Source organism: Pleurodeles waltl, chromosome 2_2, assembly GCF_031143425.1.
Source record: "Pleurodeles waltl isolate 20211129_DDA chromosome 2_2, aPleWal1.hap1.20221129, whole genome shotgun sequence".
NCBI classification, from domain to species: domain Eukaryota; kingdom Metazoa; phylum Chordata; class Amphibia; order Caudata; family Salamandridae; genus Pleurodeles; species Pleurodeles waltl.
This window is the reverse complement of record NC_090439.1, coordinates 731,350,555-731,370,215: the sequence shown is the minus strand read 5'-3', so window position 1 is coordinate 731,370,215 and position 19,661 is coordinate 731,350,555. Positions and strand designations below refer to the sequence as shown.

Sequence of the window (19,661 nt, the reverse complement as noted above, 5' to 3'; positions counted from 1 at the left end):
GTGGTGCTTCGTACCCTGGCTTCCTTCCTCCCCAAAGTGGTGACACCTTTAAATGTAGGCCAATCAATCACCTTGTCTACTTTTGACGCATCCCCACTTCCCTCTCATGAGGAGAAGGGACTCCACTGCCTGGATCCATAAAGAGCTTTGCCATTCTACCTAAATCGTAAGATTTCCCGGTCGAATATCAACTCTTTGTGGGTTATGTGGGTACAAAGAAAGGAAGGGTGGTACCGAAGAAGACCATCTCACGATGGGTAGTACTCTGCATAAAAATGTGCTACTCTTAGTTGAAAAAGCAACCCCCTGAGGGTTTGCGTGCTCATTCTAACAGAACAACTGCTGCTACCACAGTGTTAGCACACAGCGTTCCAGTCCTGGATATCCGCCAGGCAGCGACGTGGGCATCTCTGCACACGTTCACTAAACATTACTGCCTGGATAGTCTGGTCCGCAAAGACGGCTACTTCGGACGTTCGGTCCTGCAGGACTTTTTGATGTGATCTTAGTTTGCAGCCCAACACCGGGGATGGTATTCCTTGGGTATCTATTCTAAGGTAAGGAATCTGCAACTAGAAGTCTCTATAAGATAAACAAGTTACTTACCATCAGTAACAATATATCTGGTAGAGACATATTCTAGTTGCAGATTCCTTACCGACCCGCTCATCCTCCCCGCTCTGCGAACTGATTTCTATTCCCCCTCTTCCCCTTAAGAGCCCTAGTTTTGGCGTACCATTCTCAGTGTTCATGGCTCTGCGCTACATGCGTGGGAAGTCGTGAAAAGAAACTGACCAGCATGGTGCCTATATACGACTGCAACGTCATCACAGCGACCACAATGCCTGCAGAGTCGACCGATGCCACCTGACGGTGCACAGGGGTACTGCTCGAAGAAAAATCTCCGGATCCAGTCTCACGGCTCAGGGAAATTCTCTAAGGTAAGGAATCTGCAACTAGAATATGACTCTATCAGATATATAGTTACCAAAGGTAAGTAACTTGTCCAATTGTTTTTTTGTGTGTTAGCAGCCCACTAAATATTGTGTCACAGCACCTAAGCTCCAGCAATGCAGCTCAGTGCTGTGCTATTTTACATATCATAACTCACAATACCAGGCAAAAATATCCGCCGACCCCAGTGAATCCAGAAAATTCCGGCAAATCTTCCTGCCCCCATTCCCAGTGAAGGTACTGGAAAAGATCATCAACAAGCAATTAATACCTGGAGCAAAACCAACTACTCAATGCCTCCCAATCCAGCAGCCACAGCACCGAAACTGCCCTGATCGCAGCCACCAACGACATCTGAACCCTCCCTGACTGAGGACAAACAGCAGCTTTGGTCCTCCTCAACCTCTTGCCAGCCTTTGACACAGTATCCCACGACATGCTGATAGAAAGACTCCACCACATCTACATCCAAGGGGACACACTTAGATTCCTCACCGGAAGAACCCATAAGATCTACCTCCCACCTTTCATCTCTGAACCCAATGAGATCACCTGCGGTGTCCTGCAGGGCTCACCCCTCAGCCCTGCATTCTTCAACCCATATATGACCCCTCGGGCCAGCATCATCAGGTCAGACGGTCTCAACATAATTTCCTTTGGAGACGACACCCAACTCATCCTCTCACTCACTGACAGCCCCTCCACCACCAGAACCAGTTTCTACAAATGCATGACAAGCATCGCTGACTGGATGAACAACAACTGCCTGAAGCTAAACACAGACAAGATGGAACTACTGATCTTTGGCAACAGCAGCAAAACATGGAACAACTCCTGGTGGCCATCAAACCTAGGACCCACACCCACTCCCTCCAACCACGCCACAAACCTCAGTATTATCATTGACAACAAGCTCATCATGAAATCAAAGGTCAACACCGTCTCCTCTGTCTGCTTCCTCACTTTTTGCACATACTACATAAGATCTTCAAGTGGCTACCTCAACACAGGAGACGTACCGTGACACAGGCCCTCATCACCAGCCAACTGGACTACGGCAGTGCCCTCTACGTAGGATTCACCACACACCTCCTACAGAGACTGCAGACCATACAGAATGCCTCAGCCAGACTCATCCTCGACCTTCCCCGACAAACCCACAGCACACCCCTCCTCAGGCAACTCCACCGACTCCCCGTACAGAAGTGATGCCAATTCAAGCTACTGACCCACGCACACAAGGCTCTACACAACCAAGGAGTCGCATACATTAACCACCGCCTGAACTTCAACCAACCGTTGAGAAGACTACCCTCTGCCTCCCTTTCACTTACTTATACTCCCCACATCTACCAAAGCAGAAGTGGAGGACACATTGCAGCAAAAACATGGAACAGCCTCCCCACACACCTCCGGACCATCACCTTAGTTCCGGGATTCCGATTTACTCTCAAGACCTGGCTGTTCAAATAAGCCTCCAGGACCTGCAAGCGCCTGGCTACCCTATTGAGTGATTAGCCGCGCTTTATAAATCCTGATTGATTGATTGATTGATTTATATTACTGTAATGATGGTAGAAGAAGGAGGCATGGTATGACCCTAAGGCTCTCATTACAACATTGGTGGTATTGGCTACCAGCCGGCAACGTGTATTATGACTGCCGGTGGTATTCCGTCAGAAATCTGGCAGAACACTGCCGCCGGTCATGGCGGCGGACGGCGGTAAGGCGGCCCTGCTGACAACAACACTGCCACGCCAGCAAAACACCGTCGACCGTATCATGAGCAATGATACGGCCTGGCGGTGTTTTGCTGGTGGACGCAGCTGCTGACAGCAGCGCCACGGACCCTCTCCAGCCGCAGGACCCCCTGCAAGCATGTAAGTCGGGTTCTCCGACCGGAGAGGGGGTTTGGGGGTGTTGTGTGTATGTTGGGGGGTGCGTGTATGTTTTGGGATGCGTGCATGCGGGTGTGAGTCGAGTTGGATGCATACAAGAATGAGTGATTGTGAGTGTTGAGTGTTGTGTGTTGTGGATGTGTGTGTGTGTGACAAGGTATGTTGGTGTGTGTTGTGGTGTGTGGGTATGTATGTATGTATGTATGCATGCGTGGGTGGAGGTGGGTATGCGTGTGTGCATGTGTGTATATGGGTGCGCGTGTGGGTGTGTATATGTTCGGGGGCAGGAGCGGGTGGGGGGGTGGGGGACATGGGGCCCCTATCAGTGCCAGGGAAGGGATTCCCTGGCACTGATAGTGCCTACCGCCATGGTTTTTGTGGTGGTACAGAAACCACGGAAACCATGGCGGTCGTAATGCCGAGGGTGGGAATGTTACCACCCTGGCGGTCGGTGTGTTAAAGTGGCGGTGTTGGATGGCGGTAACCGCCAGGGTCCCAATCCCATTTATTTTACCACTGGCCTGTTGGCGGTATTACTGCTGCTTTAACACCGACCACCAGGGTTGTAATGAGGGCCTAAGTCAGTGACTCACTGTAAACATGCCTACCCATGCCATTTGTCATTATTTTGAGGAGAACAACTCATGACCAGTCCAACCTGTGATAGCAACACATTTGTATTTTTTGTCATTTTCCATGTTTTCTCCTACTCCATTGGTGTGCCATTATGGTTCCTAGTTTGCAACTGCCCTTGAAACAAGAAAGATAAGAGCTAGAAAGAGTAACAAAGAAAAAGTGATTGCATTTGTGTGTGTCTGAGTGTGTATGAAAATGTAATGCATTCCTGTTTTACTTAAACCATTTGCACACTTTTCTTTCAAATTAACAGAGTTCTGTACACACCTGGGCACACAGATGACCACATGGCTTTGGTTTTGCTAGAAGAAAATGCAATTTTTTCTGGAGATTGTATTCTAGGGGAAGGAACAGCAGTGTTCGAGGAACTTTATGACTACATGAAGTCATTACATAGGTTATTGGAAGTGGAGGCAGATCTAATATACCCAGGTTAGTGGTACTTTTCTGTTTCTATATGTTTTATGGCAAACTATACAAGTCTGTTTAAATTATCACTTTGTGCTCATTTATATATTACTATTTATACATCCTCTTGTTTTTCTACTTTTACTGCTATAAAACATCTGCTGAGCATCGTTTTCCTAGGCTACATAATGATGATATTAGAACCCTGCTTATTGGTGTTCCAGGGTGTCGGTGATCTGTTCCAGACATGGTCCGAGGACCTGAGCCTATCACAAATAAAACAAATAATAATAGTGACAGAGTTTCCCCCAGATCACTGTTTATTCGGATCCACGACCTAGTGGATAATAGAATAAATGAAAGTATGTATCGGAATGGCTGAAGCTATCTGGAATAGTACTACAGATGGAGACGTGTGGAACACGTTTACAGGGTAAAATGTGCACACCTTCTTATTATTCCAGCAGCACATTGTAGGTCAACCCAACAATGGGATGTAGTAACCAACAACATTCAATAAACAAAAATCATCTGAAAACACAGTGACAGATAGCTATTTAGTTAGATTAGTTGCAAGAAGTATTCATATATATAGTAAGCATAACTACAACAGTCTGAAAGGGGGAACCTAAGTGTTTAGATACATACCATGCTAGTAGGCAAATCATGTGCCCCCAAATAGTAGGCCTACTAGAGGTCTCTACTGGACGTTGTGCAAATGATAGCCACTGTGAACAGTTTAGTAGTCTTCAACAACAAAAAGGATTAATAAAATGTAATAACTGTAAAGCTTGCAAAATTGAAAGATCTACAAAAACATTTTTAACGAATAACAACACTGAAGTTAATATTAAGGATAGGATAACTTGTGATACAAATTTTACAATATATATCCAATATTTCCTTATCCCATTTAAAGGAAAAGTCAAGACACCTTCAAATAGTTGCAAAAATATATTAGCAATAGCACAAAAAGACTTCCTCCCAACGCGTTTCAGCCGTAGCCTTGTTCACAAAATTTTACAGTATACGTGATTGAGTGCCACTGTGGGTTAAGATACATTGGTAGCACTATTTGTAAGCTCATAAAGAGGATATCGGAGCACATCAGAGCAATCGCACTCAATGATCTGACCAATGCAGTAGCAAAGCATTTAAGAACACACAAGACGAACAGTTGGAGAACATTGAGGTTTTATGGGATAGACCATATTCCGGAATAATGAAAGGGGGGGGGGCAGGACAAAGAAATGACAACAACTCGAGTCCAAATACATCATTCAGTTAAGAACCAAGGTTCCTTCTGCACTGAACTGTGACGAGTAGCTTCATTTTCATTTATAAACTAGATTATCAGAGTTTAGCTTTATTAATTGACTGTATAGATTAACATTGGATCGTCTGAAATTGGATAGTCTGAAATTGGATATTGGAATCCTGCATAACTGTGAATTAGGATAGGTAGAAGCTGTTGTTGTGAATTGGGGTACTATACCTAAACAGGGGAAAATTATTGGATCCACAACAACAACACATATCATGAATTGCCAACTTAGTACTATACTCAGAGGAGCATATCCAATCCACTGTACGGAACTGGTGTATATATACATATATGTTACTCATTAAAGAGGCAGACTGGTTCAATAATGGCTTAGTTAAACACAATCCCTGATTGAAGTTGAAAATAATGAATTGGTGAATTTGATTCCTTGAAAAAAAATGTTCATTGTTTTACTTTTGAAGTTATATTGTTTTTAATGTTATATTACATGTCCCAGAATGCCTCCTAATAGGCAATTGTGACTTCTGAGTATAAAAAGGTAACGTAGTAAAAGGACTCACTAACCATGACAAAAACAGTTGTGGTCGAAACGCGTCGGTAGAGTTGCAAGTTTTGGAGCAAATAAAGAAACTTATAATGTTCACGGAGTGCGGTGCAAATTCCTTTGGAACATAAAATTGTGAGTGTTCGGTCTCCTCTCTTGGCACGAACTCCAGCTGTAGAGCTCATCATCCTTAATGCCTGCATTGTGGATAACCTTGAACATACCCATCATTTCAGAAGTGCACAGAGTTGATGCCAGCTGAGATGGGGGGCAGCAACTGTGGCCTGGGCAAACACGTCTGCCAGATGAATGGCAATGGAATTTGACTCAGAACACTTTGATAAACCAGCTCATTCTTAGGATAAGGGAGGACCTCTCAACCAATGGGCAGCCTGCAACAGAAAAGGGAAGTCACCACTCTCAGAATAAAGAAAACAAACTCTTTACTTCTTTGTTTCTTTAGGATTCCCTTTAACCCCTTCCCTGCCAGGCCTTTTCCCCTCCTGTGCCGAGCCTTTTTTTGGCTATATGGGGCAGTTCGCACTTAGGCCCTCATAACTTTTTCTCCACATAAGCTACCCATGCCAAATTTGCATCCTTTTTTCCAACATCCTAGGGATTCTAGAGGTACCTAGACTTTGTGGGTTCCCCTGATGGAGACCAAGAAATTAGCCAAAATACGGCGAAAATTTCATTTAAAAAAAAAAAAATTGGAAAAAGGGTTGTAGAAGAAGGTTTGTGTTTTTTTCCCTGAAAATGGTATCGACAAAGGATTTGCGGTGGTAAAATCACAATCTTCCCAGCTTTCAGGAACACGCAGACTTGAATTAGAAAACCCCATTTCCCAACACAATTTTGACATTTTACTGGGACATACTCCATTTTTACAATTTTCTGTGCTTTCAGCCTCCTTCCAGTTAGTGACAGAAATGGGTGAGAAACCAATGCTGGATCCCAGAAAGCTAAGCATTTCTGAAAAGTAGACACAATTCTGAATTCAGCAAGGGGTCATTTGTGTAGATCCTACAAGTGTTTCCCACAGAAAATAACAGCTGAAATAAAAGAATATTGAAATTGAGGTGAAAAAAACAGCCATTTTTCTCCACGTTTTACTCTGTAACTTTTTCCTGCGACGTCAGATTTTTTAAAGCAATATACCATTACGTCTTCTGGACTCTTCTGGTTGCAGGGATATATAGGGCTTGTAGGTTCATCAAGAACCCTAGGTACCCAGAGCCAATAAATGAGCTGCACCTTGCAATGGGTTTTCATTATGTACCGGGTATACAGCAATTATCGTGCTGAAATATAAAAAGTGAAAAATAGGTATCAAGAAAACCTTTGTATTTCCAAAATGGGCACAAGATAAGGTGTTGAGAAGCAGTGGTTATATGCACATCTCTGAATTCTGGGGTGTCCATACTAGCATGTGAATTATAGGGCATTTCTCAAATAGATGTCTTTTTAACACACTGTCTTACATTTGGAAGGAAAAAATGTAGAGAAAGACAAGGGGCAATAACACTTGTTTAGCTATTCTGTGTTCCCCCAAGTCTCCTGATAAAAATGGTACATCATTTGCGTGGTTAGGCCTACTGCTGCGACAGGAAACACAAAATGGACACATCACATTTTTACATTGAAATCTGACATGTTCTACAATTGCCTAGCTGTAGATTCTGGCCTCTAGCTCAGCCGGCACCTAGGGAAACCTACCAAAACTGCACATTTTTTAAAACAAGACACCTAGGGGAATCCAAGATGGGGTGACTTGTGGGGCTCTCACCAGGTTCTGTTACCCAGAATCCCTTGTGCCAGCAGTTCCATTCACCCAAGTATTTTTGTGGCCTTGTTCACTTTTTGGAGACAATCAAACTGGAGTTGACAATCTGGTAAGAAAGCCTTAGATGCATATGAACCGTAGTTCTCCTGGGAAAGTGTGTTCAAGTTAACTGATGCTACATTTGACTCCTTATGGGGGTCAGCTACAGCGGGAGGAGCATTTGTTATAGGGAGGAGGCTGCAATGGCACGAGTTGTGGAAAAGTGACCAGCAATAAAGATCCTTTTCCCACCACCTTCCATTCTTTGGTCTAAAGTTGTTAGGTGCACATCTAACAGGGAGGGCTCATTTGTCAGACGAAAAGAGGAAAATGCGCCTTCCTTTTAGGGTACCAACTTTTACAAAGGAAGCCACCTTAAAACCTCCAAGAATCAATATATCCCATTTGAGGCAAAGTCTGAGGCTGGAGCACTGCACTGTTCGACAAATCCCAGTTATAGCACAACAATCCTCCACGAAATGCCAAGTCCTGACTACATGGATTCCAGAGTAGGTGGACAGATAGCAGAATGTTATCATCAATGAAGAATGTGAATAAAGGGCGAGTGAGTTCTACATATTATAAAGATTGGATATGTCATTGCAAGTCCACCTTCGGGCCATCAAATTGTTGTAACATCCATACCCAGAATCCAAGCACAACGCAGGCTACATTGACTGGGGTTCAAAGTCTGTTGTAAAAGGGAGAGGTACTACCAATTTCCCTCCTCCGAGACGGTGTGGGTTTTATTCAGTCATCTTTCTGGTGCCAAATCCAGGAGGAAAATTCAAGCTAGTGCTGAATTGGAAGGAGCTGAATGTATTTGTCTGTTACACCGCATTCAGAATGCTAACTCTACTATACATGATCCCATTGTTATCAAAAGGATTTTTTTTTTTGCAACACTAGATCTTCAGGACGCGTTCTTTCATGTGTTGGTCCATCCAGACTGTGAAAAATATATCAGGTTTGTGGTAGGAGAATTACATTACTAATACAGAGCCCTCCCATTCGACCTGTCTTTGTTGCCAAGGATATTCACAAAGGTATTGTCGTCAGTGGTAGCATACTTACAGTACAGCGTTCCATCCCATACCTAGACAAGTGGCTTATTTCTGGTCCTATTTTTTAATGGCTCAAGTCAATGTGAAGCAGGTATGCATGACTCTCAAGTCGCTAGGATTTGTCATTAATTACCCGAAGTCCATCTACATCCCACTGTGAAGGATATCTTCATAGTGGGTCTATTGGATAGATTTGAGACAGGTGTTTCTCCCAGATGCAAGAAGGGAAAAGCTGTGGAACCAGTTTTCACAGCTTTTTCCTCAGCCAGGGCCTGGATTACCGTTAAAAGTCTGATGTCCTCAATGAGTATGATAGCTTTCTGGGCACAGCACCACCTCAGACCTCTTGTAAATCACGTGTTGAGTCAGTGGTCACCATTAACTCAGAGCTACGAGAGGTTTATACAAATCATGGACAAAGAGAAACTCAGCCTACAATGGCGGTTAGATCCACTCAACCTACAAAATGGGGTTCAAATTCAGTATCCCAGCTCAGTAGGGGTAATGTGATGCAAGTGCATGGGGCTAGGGAGCAATCTTAGAAGGGTAGGAATTGAAAATTAGGTGGTCAAAGGAGGAAGCAACACATTCCTTGAACTGGAAAGAGCTGAAGGCATTCCGGTATTCACTTCAGGGGTTAGCTTGTCACCTACGTGTTAAGGCAGTTCTAATCAGAACTGACAATCAGGTAGTGGAGAGCTGCTTGAACAGGCAGTAACAGAGTATTGACAAAATTAGCAACAAACATTTGTTTTTGGGAAAAAGCACACTTGTTGGCCTTGAAAGCAATGTATATCCCGGTGGCAGACAACGTTTAAGCGGAAAGACTCAATGTCGCAATTACCATCCTCTACACCTTACCATATGATTCCAATGGTGTTTCAAAATAGTGGAGGTGTTCAGAAATCCATTGTTCGATTTATTTGCATCTTCAAACAATGTCTTACTTCCCTAACTCTGCTCATACAAGTAGTACCCACATTTGTGGGCTGTGAATGCACTAAAAATCCCTTGGGTAAATGGAATATTGTATGCATCCCTTTAAATAACCCTTTTTCCGAACGCACCGCAGAAAGTTCAAGGGGAGAGTGTGAAGGTGATTTTAATCGCTCCATTTTGCCATGCAGACCGTGGTTTCCTCTGCCAAAACAACTTGCCGTAGAACAATGTTTTCATCTTCCACTGAACCCTCTTCCTCTCCAATTTTTGATGCTATCACAAAAACAGCCTTTGAGTTTAAATCTAACAAAATTTAGGACAGTCTAGGGAAGTTGCAGTCGATATTCAGTCGACAAAAAAAGCTGTCGCCTCTCAAGTCTTTTTCCAGACATTAGCTGAAAAGTAGTGCCAAGTTAAGAGTTTGGAAGCAAAACTATGTGATCAATTTCAGATTTTGGATTTTTTGGATGGACGGCTTTCTACTAGGTTTGGCACTGTTCCCTTTGTTGGCACAATGGGTAGCAGTTATAGCAGTTATAGCCTTTAGAATATTGGGTTCCAATATTTCTAAAGCAGTCGCATTGGTGTCAAAGCTTCTAAAAAATTTCAGATTGAGAAAGCCTGTAGTTCCTAGTCCAATTGTAATGTGCAATTTATTGGTTTTCTTGAAGGGCTTACAGGCAGAACCATTTGAGCTAGTGGAGACTGTTGATATTTTGTGGGTATCAGCAAAAGTAGCTTTCCTGGAGGCTACGAGGCAGTGCTTAGGCCACACCCCCAAACTTAGGCCAAAGGTTCAGAAGAAATATAATTGTTCAGTGCAATTAATAGTTCCAGTATTGGATGAAGATTCTGCTCATTTCGTTGCAGTGGAATTTGATATAAAAAGGTCACCCCTGGTGTATTTAGAAAGAACAGAATCATTCAAAGATTCAAATTCATTTGTCTCCCATGTTGTAGCAAACAGAGGGGAAAATGTTTCAAAAGAGACCCTGAATAGGTGGGTAAAACAGGTTATTTTCCAAGCATATCTATCTGCAGGATGTGAGGTTCTGATTCAGAGGCAGGGTTGCTCTAACAAAGCGGTTTCCACTTCCTGGCGGGGGGTATCGGTACATAAGATATGTATGGCAGCGACAGGTCCACCTTAAATACTTTTGCCTCATTACAGATTAGATTTAAATCTTAATGAATCCATTAATTTTGCTTCTGGTGTTTTAATGGCTACAATGAAGTAACTGTTTGCAGTATCATATAGTATAATAAAGTATCCAGCGTATTGGTTTCTGGTTATTAGCTTTTCTATACCCTCAGTGTGCAGAAACTGGGATGAGGAAAACTGGCGAGCGAGTAGTGGGTTCCATTACTTACTGGCACCTTCATTACCTTAAGTCATAGTACTGCTCGTCCCAGTGCAAAACCCTCCCTCCAATAATAATATAGCATCTACAGTTCAAACGCTTATTAACTGCAGGTTGCCATCAGGGAAGGAAGTTCTTTTAAACTATGGGTTACAAACAAAGTAAAAAGGCTAAAGAAAAGGTTAGGTTTGGGTCGCTTGTGTCTGGGGGCAGGGCCACCTCTTTGTGTAATAGCTGAGATGAGGAGCACTACGACTCAGATTCATGAAGATTACTGGTAGGTAATGGAACCATTTCTGATTCAGAACGGTGTTACAGACATCCGTGCCCAGGTTGTACGAAACCGCAGTGCAATTCCTTACTTGACGATTGTGTCTGGGTGCAAGTCTTCATGTAAGAGTACCCCCCCCCCACATAGGCAGGAAAATGAGCCAAGATGTCTGGTTTCCCACCGACTGGGCATGTCCACTAAACCACAAGGTGCAAATGTCACTTCTAGGCAGAAGACATCAATATAGTGTCCCTCCAGCCCCCCAAAATTGGGCTTTCTGCGCCGCTAACCAGAGGTCCTCTCAGATCGTCCCAAGGGCTGACCAAACAATGTGAAACCAGCCAAATCTAACCACAACTAGACAATCAAAAGATTGGTTTTGATGAGAGGCGTATGGGGCTTTCTCCTGGTGGTGTAATGCAGAAGCAGTGTAGCATGTTTTGCAGACAGAGGGGCAGTACGGATTTACAGGAGGCAGGCCTACATGCAAGTGAAGCACAGCCCACCCAGCTGTACTGGATAGTTACCGCTGCTGGTGTGGAAAACCCACTGGGAGAGATAACAGCCTTTAGCTGGCAAGCTTTATGGAATTGGCGCGGACCATCCCAAATTATCAGGTCTGTCTACGTCAAGGTGGAGTACATTTCCCGTTTTTGGTGATGGAAAGCAGTTGTATAATAGAACGTGGCCAACAAGACAAGTGCTACTTTGTTTTCTAGATGGAGGCAACATGAAACCATAGTTGGCTGAGGCCCAAACTTTCCCCTACAGGTCAGATTCAAATCTTGGCAGTCAAACTCATCTTCTCATACTCTAGGGATGAAATAATGATTAGCAATGAGTTATATTACCTCATATTTCTGGTTATGCCGGTGTCAGGAGGCAATTCATTTTATTCTCCAAATGTTATGTTCTCCATATCTTTGTGGAGTAATGAAGCACAACGCCATGTCAGATGTGTCAATTCTGCACCCTCTCCTTCCTCTTGGGCTGAAAAGAAAACATATGTGCCCTGCATCTCACCTCCTAGAAGAAGCATAAGTATTTTCGTATTGTGTGTCCAAGAGCCCTCGAGTGAGCAGTTTGTTTCTCGGACTGAAAAGGTGGAAAGCATTGTCTTACCTGTGATGGGTTTGTGGTGGACGATTCAGTCGCCATTTTGCATGCCTGTTAATGGTACCTGGTGTTTTCCCCAGCTGAACCATGGCATTTGGCTATTGGAGGTGGCGCTGATTTAACCCACACTTCAAAGGGGAAACGGACACAGACTGCCAGGAAAGAGCTTAATTGAACTAAGTGTGTGCACACTCCTGGTATTTAACTGTATGGTAGGCGCGCACTTTACGTGGAGCATGGCTCCTAACCTTGAGAGTATTATGCTTCATCCTTGGATTCTCACCATTGACAGATGCATTCTTCATGCAGAATAATTGCATTCATGTTTTAACACCGACGTCTTTCCAAAATTTAGATATTGGTTCAAGGCTGTCAGTAGCTTGAGCAACGTACAGATTGAAGGCAACTCACTAGGGTTCATTTATATTGAGGCTTATTATGCAAGTAGATTCTCGGGTGTCGTTTTCGGCTGTATCTAGTGGTTGATCCATTCTATTTTATGAGTTTGTGGGTTACAAAAACATAGCTCTTGTATCAATATATTGTCTAGTGAATACATCGTTTCCTAGCTTCAAGAAAATACTTAAGGTGCTTTGCACTGTTGCACTAAAGTCGAGGTTAGATCCCTCGTCAAAATCATCAAAGCCCTATTCTACCCAAATGATGCAGAACCCTAATTCATAACAGAAAATACCACTCAAATGACTTAGTGGTAGTGGCTGCTGACAAGGAAAAATGAGAAAATAACTGATTTTATTCAATCTGGGATTGGGTTACTCTCCTAAACTTTAGATGGGAGCCAGAAAATACAGCGTACCCCCATTCCACCTGGTCTTCTGTGGGCTCACCTTACAGTAGGGAGCTCAGCACTAAAGCGATCATCATTGGACTCTTAGAGACATTGCCACTGGACTCAGCAGTCACTTTTTTACGAATACCAACAAATGTTGCAGATCACCTGCTGTTTTCCTTTTGCCAGAGGAGCATCTGTCCATATTGGAGACATTGCAGTGCTAGAGATATTTCTCACCTCCCTACTTCGCCGCTGCTACTAGACATTTATCAAAAAGTATTACTGACAATTTTCATAGTAGTATTGCAACACATTCTAATCTGGTCAGTCACTCTTTCGTGGGATGAAATGCTGGCTCACTTCTTTCTGGTATGTAGGTCCAACACCAGGCTCCTCTTTTGTGTACTGCCACCTTCTGGCTGCAGTACAAAACAAGCATTTTTAATGCAACGGGTCTCGCATTTGTTCGAGTTAGAGCTATTAGCATTGTAAAGCAAAAAAAAACGCAGCACGATCGCGCTATGTAAAATGCAGTGCAATCACACTGCGTGGCAAATAAACAGATAAAGTAGTCCGGACTCCAGGCTGAAAACATCAAGCCTCGTATGTTTTTGGTACTTTACCAGTGCTGTGTAGGTGGGCTGAACACTGGAAAAGGCTTGACGTATGCATGCCTTTCACAAATGAAAGCAAGCCGATTTTAAAAGGCAAGCCCACGAACCAATGTGAGTGACTGACGTGGCATGGGCGTGGTTTCAAACCCAAAGAGAGATTACAGAATGGACGGATCACTTTGTGCTCGCCCATCAAAACATGTTACTATTACGCTGTGCCACCAGCCCCAGCTTCAGCACACCAGTTCCAACTTACGCTGAATGTGCCTCATAGGTGTCAACATGCCCAATAGAGCTTATCAAATAGTTTTTTGAACAGCTGACCGCTTATTACCATGGCAAATAATAACTGATCTACCAGATAGCTCCTCTGTGAAAAAGGCAGAAGGACTTCCAAAGCTTGTAAGACTCTGACTGAGCAGTGTCTGCCTCAGGTCCCAGACATGTAGGGATACAGTGCAGAAGAAGAAAAGGAAGAGGGGAAGAAGCGATGCCAATTCCAGCTTTTAACTCCATTGAAGGGACCTCTCTGGTATTTATCATGTGCGCCAGCACATTGAACTACTACCGAAGCTGAACTTTCCTAGCCCTTCTCTGCCAACTTCAAATAAGGGCATTTCTTTTTTTGTCATGTTGCCAAAGATTGTGGATGCTTTTGAGAGCTCAGTGCCCACTGTGGATCCAGACAAGCTCAAGAACGTATTTGAACTGAATACTTGATCTCTACATGTATTTTATCATTTCTGGGTGAAGTGGGATGCTTATGTGCAAGCTTCCTATATAGTGGGGACACCTCCGGCAAACCTAGCTTGTGAGTGGCCTAAAGAGCAGCACCACATTTCCTTACCTCAGGACTAACCACAATTCAAATGTGAAACCAAACTTTCCTCTTGAAAAGCCTTGTTTGAGCCCACCATAGAAAGTTACACAGAACATCATCTGTGCCAGCTGTCAACAGAAAAGTGTCCAAAAGCACTGGCCCACCGCCCGCTATTTTTGTTTGTCCTTGCACCTTACACCATAGAGCTCAGTGACCGGACCTGCAAGCACTTGATCAAAGGCCAATAGTCAGCGAGCAAGGTCTGTCCTCTGTTAACATACTTTATAGGATTCACTACCTATTGGAATGTTAACCCTTTTCCAGAGATCTATTTTTTCACATCTAGAGGAGGGCTGGAGCGAAGTGGATGATTTAACCCACTAACAGGCATTGCGGTAAATGACTTTAGTCTCGATGCCAAAGCTTTCAATCATGGCTCGTTAACAGTGTTTTATTCATAACCGGTCATGACTGAGAGCTCTGAACATGAGCTGAAGGTAGTGCAAGTTTCTCACAATGCCTGTTAGTGGGTCGAAAAGTAAATAATAATAAAATATTTACTTAGCCGCGCGTCCTCTGTGTTCTTCTCTTTGAAAGTCCCAGCGCAAGTCTCAGAGCCTCAGCCACATCCCCTCTACCACTCTAGATGCTGCTGATAATGTTAGCAGCATGAGAAAAGAACCAGGATTGGTTGGACCAAGCTTGCTCGGTGCTCCTTTAGACACTGGGGACCTGTGCCTTCTCTCCACCCAGCTGTCTTAGACAGCTTGGTGAAGAGGTTTAAACTGCGCATGTCACTTTGACATGTGAAAAATAAAATGGAAATAAACGCATTTTATCATCAATTGATATTTCACCTCTGCTGCTTTTGCTGCAGAGGGGAGGCGATCCTCCACTCAAATGGAGGAACTACTGCTGCTAGAGGTGCTCATCAATCGCTGCTATCCTAAATGCCAAATGCTTGCTTGATGACCATAATCTTCACTTCTTTGATGGCGAGAGTCCTGGCTCTCAGAGTATTTTAACTGCACACTTCTCCCTAATCATTTAAGGATACAGAATAGTCAGCATGCAGGAGGAGAAAGCCTCTAGGACACATCATCCCTGTCCATACCACGGGTGACAAGAGCCCTAATAGAGTTGTAACAGCAGATGGACAACCAAAGCTGCAACCCACAAACATCTGTGCTAGCCAGTAACAACAACAGCCTTGCTAATGTGTCTCTAGTGCCTGATACCTGGGGGCAGATATTGTAAATTTCCCAGCATATCAGCTCAGACAATGGTGTTAGCAGCTTGCATTCGCAGGGAGAAAATCCAAATTTCATTTGAAAGCCAATTCCTCAGACAAGGGCCAGTTGCCTCTACAGAGGACGTGCTGCGTTCTGTATTCTCTAAACGTCTCCCTAAATTTCAGAAAATCATGCCTGGTATGACCTTGGCAATTTCAGTTCACTGTGGGAATTCTAGAAATCAACATTGGGAACGATTTCTCGTCATCAGAGGGAATGTGAAGTATGAATTACTCTTCTACCTCTTAAACTACTGGCTCTAGTTGCCATTGTTTCTGAGGGTTCTAGGCCAGCAGCCCAGACATTTATGCATTCATAGACCAAGTTGAGGGTGCAATCCATGAATGATCATACATGTCGCAATGGAATCAGATTTGTAGGGTCCTGTCACATTGGTTCATTGTCACTATGTCACTATTCTGTGATTTTATGTTGTTCTCAGTTCAGGACAAACTCTTAGAGTGTGAGGTTTCTCATCAATCACTGCTGAAGCTAGTGAGGTGTGCTTTCTTGCAGGGTTGAAGCACACACCTTTCAGAGGTCACTGGGCCCTGAGACGTACAAAGCATAGGCATGGTGTTGACACTCATTTGATTTAATACTTCACTCTATGCAACATTCCACCTCAATTATTTATTTTCTCCATGCAACATTCCTCTCCATACTTAACAACAGTCAACTCCTTTCATTACTCTGCATCATGTAGCATTTTGTCCCCATGCAACATTATATTTCATGTAACACACCTCTGTGTGCCCATTGTTATTCTGTATCATTCCACTTAGTGCAATATTATATTAATTCCTCTGCAACTAGTATTACAGTTCACGTAACATCCCTTTCCATGTTAAATGGCACTCTATCCCATGCAAAATGTCACTCCTATAACATTCATCTCGGGCAGGTTTCTGTGCTATAGAGCATTCCACTCCATGAAACATACTTCACTTAACATTCGCCCCATGCAACAATTCACTTCTTGCAATATCCTCTTCCATGGAGCTCTCTTTTTCATTCAAAATTCCACTTCATGCAATATTCCTTTCCATGCAACCTCAAACTCTTTGTAATTTTTACTCGGTGCAATGCTAACCTCCACTGAACATGTCTCTGTATGCAGTATTCTTCTCCATGTGACATTCTGATTCGTGTAACATTTAATTCTTTCCTGCTTCTGGTGCTTGAGCCTATTTAATGCACACAAATCCCTTTGAAGTGTGCATTAACACATAATGCTGTCATACCAGCTCATACACAATATCAGCACGCATAGCTCTTGTTGGTCTTGGTCCTGTCTGCAGGGTCATCCCCAAACTTTGTCTTCACACACCTGTTATCTGAGACCGTTGTTGTTTGCATTTAAGACTGCACACTTTACAATTGTTAAAGTGCTTGTACTCTCTCCTTAAAACATGGTAGAACTGGTGTATACCCAGTTGAAATGTTTAATTTAACTGTAAGTCCCTGCTGATTGTACCAACCACTTACCTAGCTGTTAGGCCTGCTATCCTTGGTGTGATTTCCACCTAACTTGTTGCCCTCAGACTTCCTGTTTTTGCTGACTTTTTTTGCTGCCTTTAGGACTCTGTGCTCATTACCACAGTTAACCAGTGCAAATGCGCTCGTGCTTTTTTCCCCTAAAACATGGTAACATTGGCTTATACCCAGTTGGCATATTTAATTTACTTATAAGTCCCTAGGAAAGTGGCAATACATGTGCCCATGATCTGTAAATTAAATGTTATTAGTGGACCTGCAGCACTGATTGTATCACACAGTTAAGTAGTACTTTAAACATGTCTCAAGCCTGCTGTTGCAGAGCCTGTGTGTGCAGATTAAATTGCCACTTCGACTTGGCAAAATAAACCTTTAGCAAGACCCAAGCCTTCCTTTTTAAAACATGACACCCCTAGGGTAGGCAGCCGAGAGGGCAGGGCGCCATATATTTGAAAAATAGGACACATACTTCTAAGTTTGACATGTCCTGGTAGTGAAATACTCTTAAATTCGTTTTTCACCATTGCAAGGACTATCTCTCACATAGAATAACATTTAAATTGCTTCATTACATTTTATAAGTGTCATTTCCAAATGGGAAAAGATGATCAGTTCATGTTTGGTGTCTCTGGAATCACAATTTAAAATCCCAACTTATGGTGATGTCAGATTTTCAATTGTAATTCTGAAAAGGCCACTTTTAGAAAGTTGGCATTTTCTTGCTGGCAGGATGGGAGGAAAAAGCTAGACACAGCCCCACTTATATATGAATAGACTGTGTCCTGCCTCCGCACAAAAGGCTGCATACTCCCTGTAGTTAGTGTGGAGCCAGGACCTGGAAGTCAGGGCATCTGTACACTTCAAAAGCAAGCATCTAGAAGCTTCTCGCCACTTCAGAGGCACAACTGTGTATAAAAGAAGGATCTCGGACGCCGGCTCTTCTGTATACGTCTGGACCTGCGGATACAGTGCCAGGAAGAAGGACTGCTGGGCTGCTACATGGACTTCCACTCTGCTAGGCTGCTGCCCTAAAGGAACTGCTGCCCTGCTGTGCTGACCTGCTGCTCTCTTGCCTGGGGAGGAAGAACTGGACCTGCAAATTCATCTTGAACCCAGGACCCCAGAGTGACTCCAAAAACTAGTCTGCTGGCCTCCTGATCTGAGCCTCAGAGACATAAAAGGCTTCCCAACCAGCACCTGGACCCAGCTGAAGGGAGTTTCTGACCCCCAACTGGTGCCTCTCAGGTCCTGGATCCTTAGTGTGGCTCACAAGCTCTTGAAATGAAACTTTTCTGCTCTTCATGACCCAAATGGGCCAGTTCGCACCTGAACCATGTCGTTCACACCAAAATTCAGTACAAGCCACCACCAGCATATCTCTTTGTACAGCAAGCATTGATTGCCCATGGAGGACCACCAGCGCAAAGTACCAGCTCACCCACGATGCCTGACCTGCTCTTTGCACCATGCCGACCTCTGCCCACATCACCCTCCTTGCTCCTCGCACCCCTCTGCTACACGAACAGGACTCTTCGCACAAAACTCGAGAAGGTAAATCTTTGGTGGGACTAATTTGGGACTGAGTCCAAACCGCGCTCCATCGCTATCAGCCTAAACTTTTTACTTTGACCTGGTCTGGCACGACCAGATTGCCACGGTTGGCGTTTTCTGCTTTTATGCACTATTTTTCATGTTATTCTTTAAAAATTCAGAACTCCAGTTCTATTGATTGGATTTTTGTTGTTTTGTCTTGTTTTATTATTAATTTAAGCTCTATTTGTCAAACCTGATGTGGGATTATTTTTTGTGTGGTGTTTTCACTGTTCTACAGTTTGAAGTGTTGCCCAAATTTTTATATATTACCTCTAAATTAGGCCTGACTGCTCTATGCCAAGCTACCAGGGGGTTGAGCAGAGGTTAATGTGGAGTTCGCTTGTGCCTTACCCTGACTAGGAATGGGGTTGCTGCTTGACCAGGGCTCATACCCCAGTCAACCAGTAACCCATTTTCTAACAGAAGCACTTTAAACATGTCTCAGGTCTGCCATTGCATCCTGTGTGTGCAGCTTTTAAATGCCATTTTGACCTGTCAAAATAAAACTTTTGCCAGACCCAAGCCTTCCTTTTGAATACATATGTCACCCCTAAGGTAGGCCCTGGGCAGCCCAGAGCATTGGGTGCAGTGTATTTAAAAAGTTTGACATGTACTTTTAAGTTTTACATATCCTGTTAGTGAAAAACTCTTAGAGTCGTTTTTCACTACTGCAAGGCATACCTCTCCCAAAGGATAAAATTTGAAGTTACCCTTTTATGTTTAATAAGGTGTAACTTCCAATTAGGACCAGGTA

General features: G+C 43.6%; 1 protein-coding gene across 1 annotated transcript in view; it reads left to right on the top strand.

The window, feature by feature from the left end:
- Positions 1 to 19,661, top strand: part of LACTB2 (lactamase beta 2) — a 160,177-nt gene that overhangs the window by 106,830 nt on the left and 33,686 nt on the right. Inside the window, exon 4 of the mRNA XM_069220326.1 lies at positions 3,742 to 3,920. Within this exon, the coding sequence (XP_069076427.1) occupies positions 3,742 to 3,920 (179 nt within the window). The remainder of the gene's footprint in view (positions 1 to 3,741; positions 3,921 to 19,661) is intronic.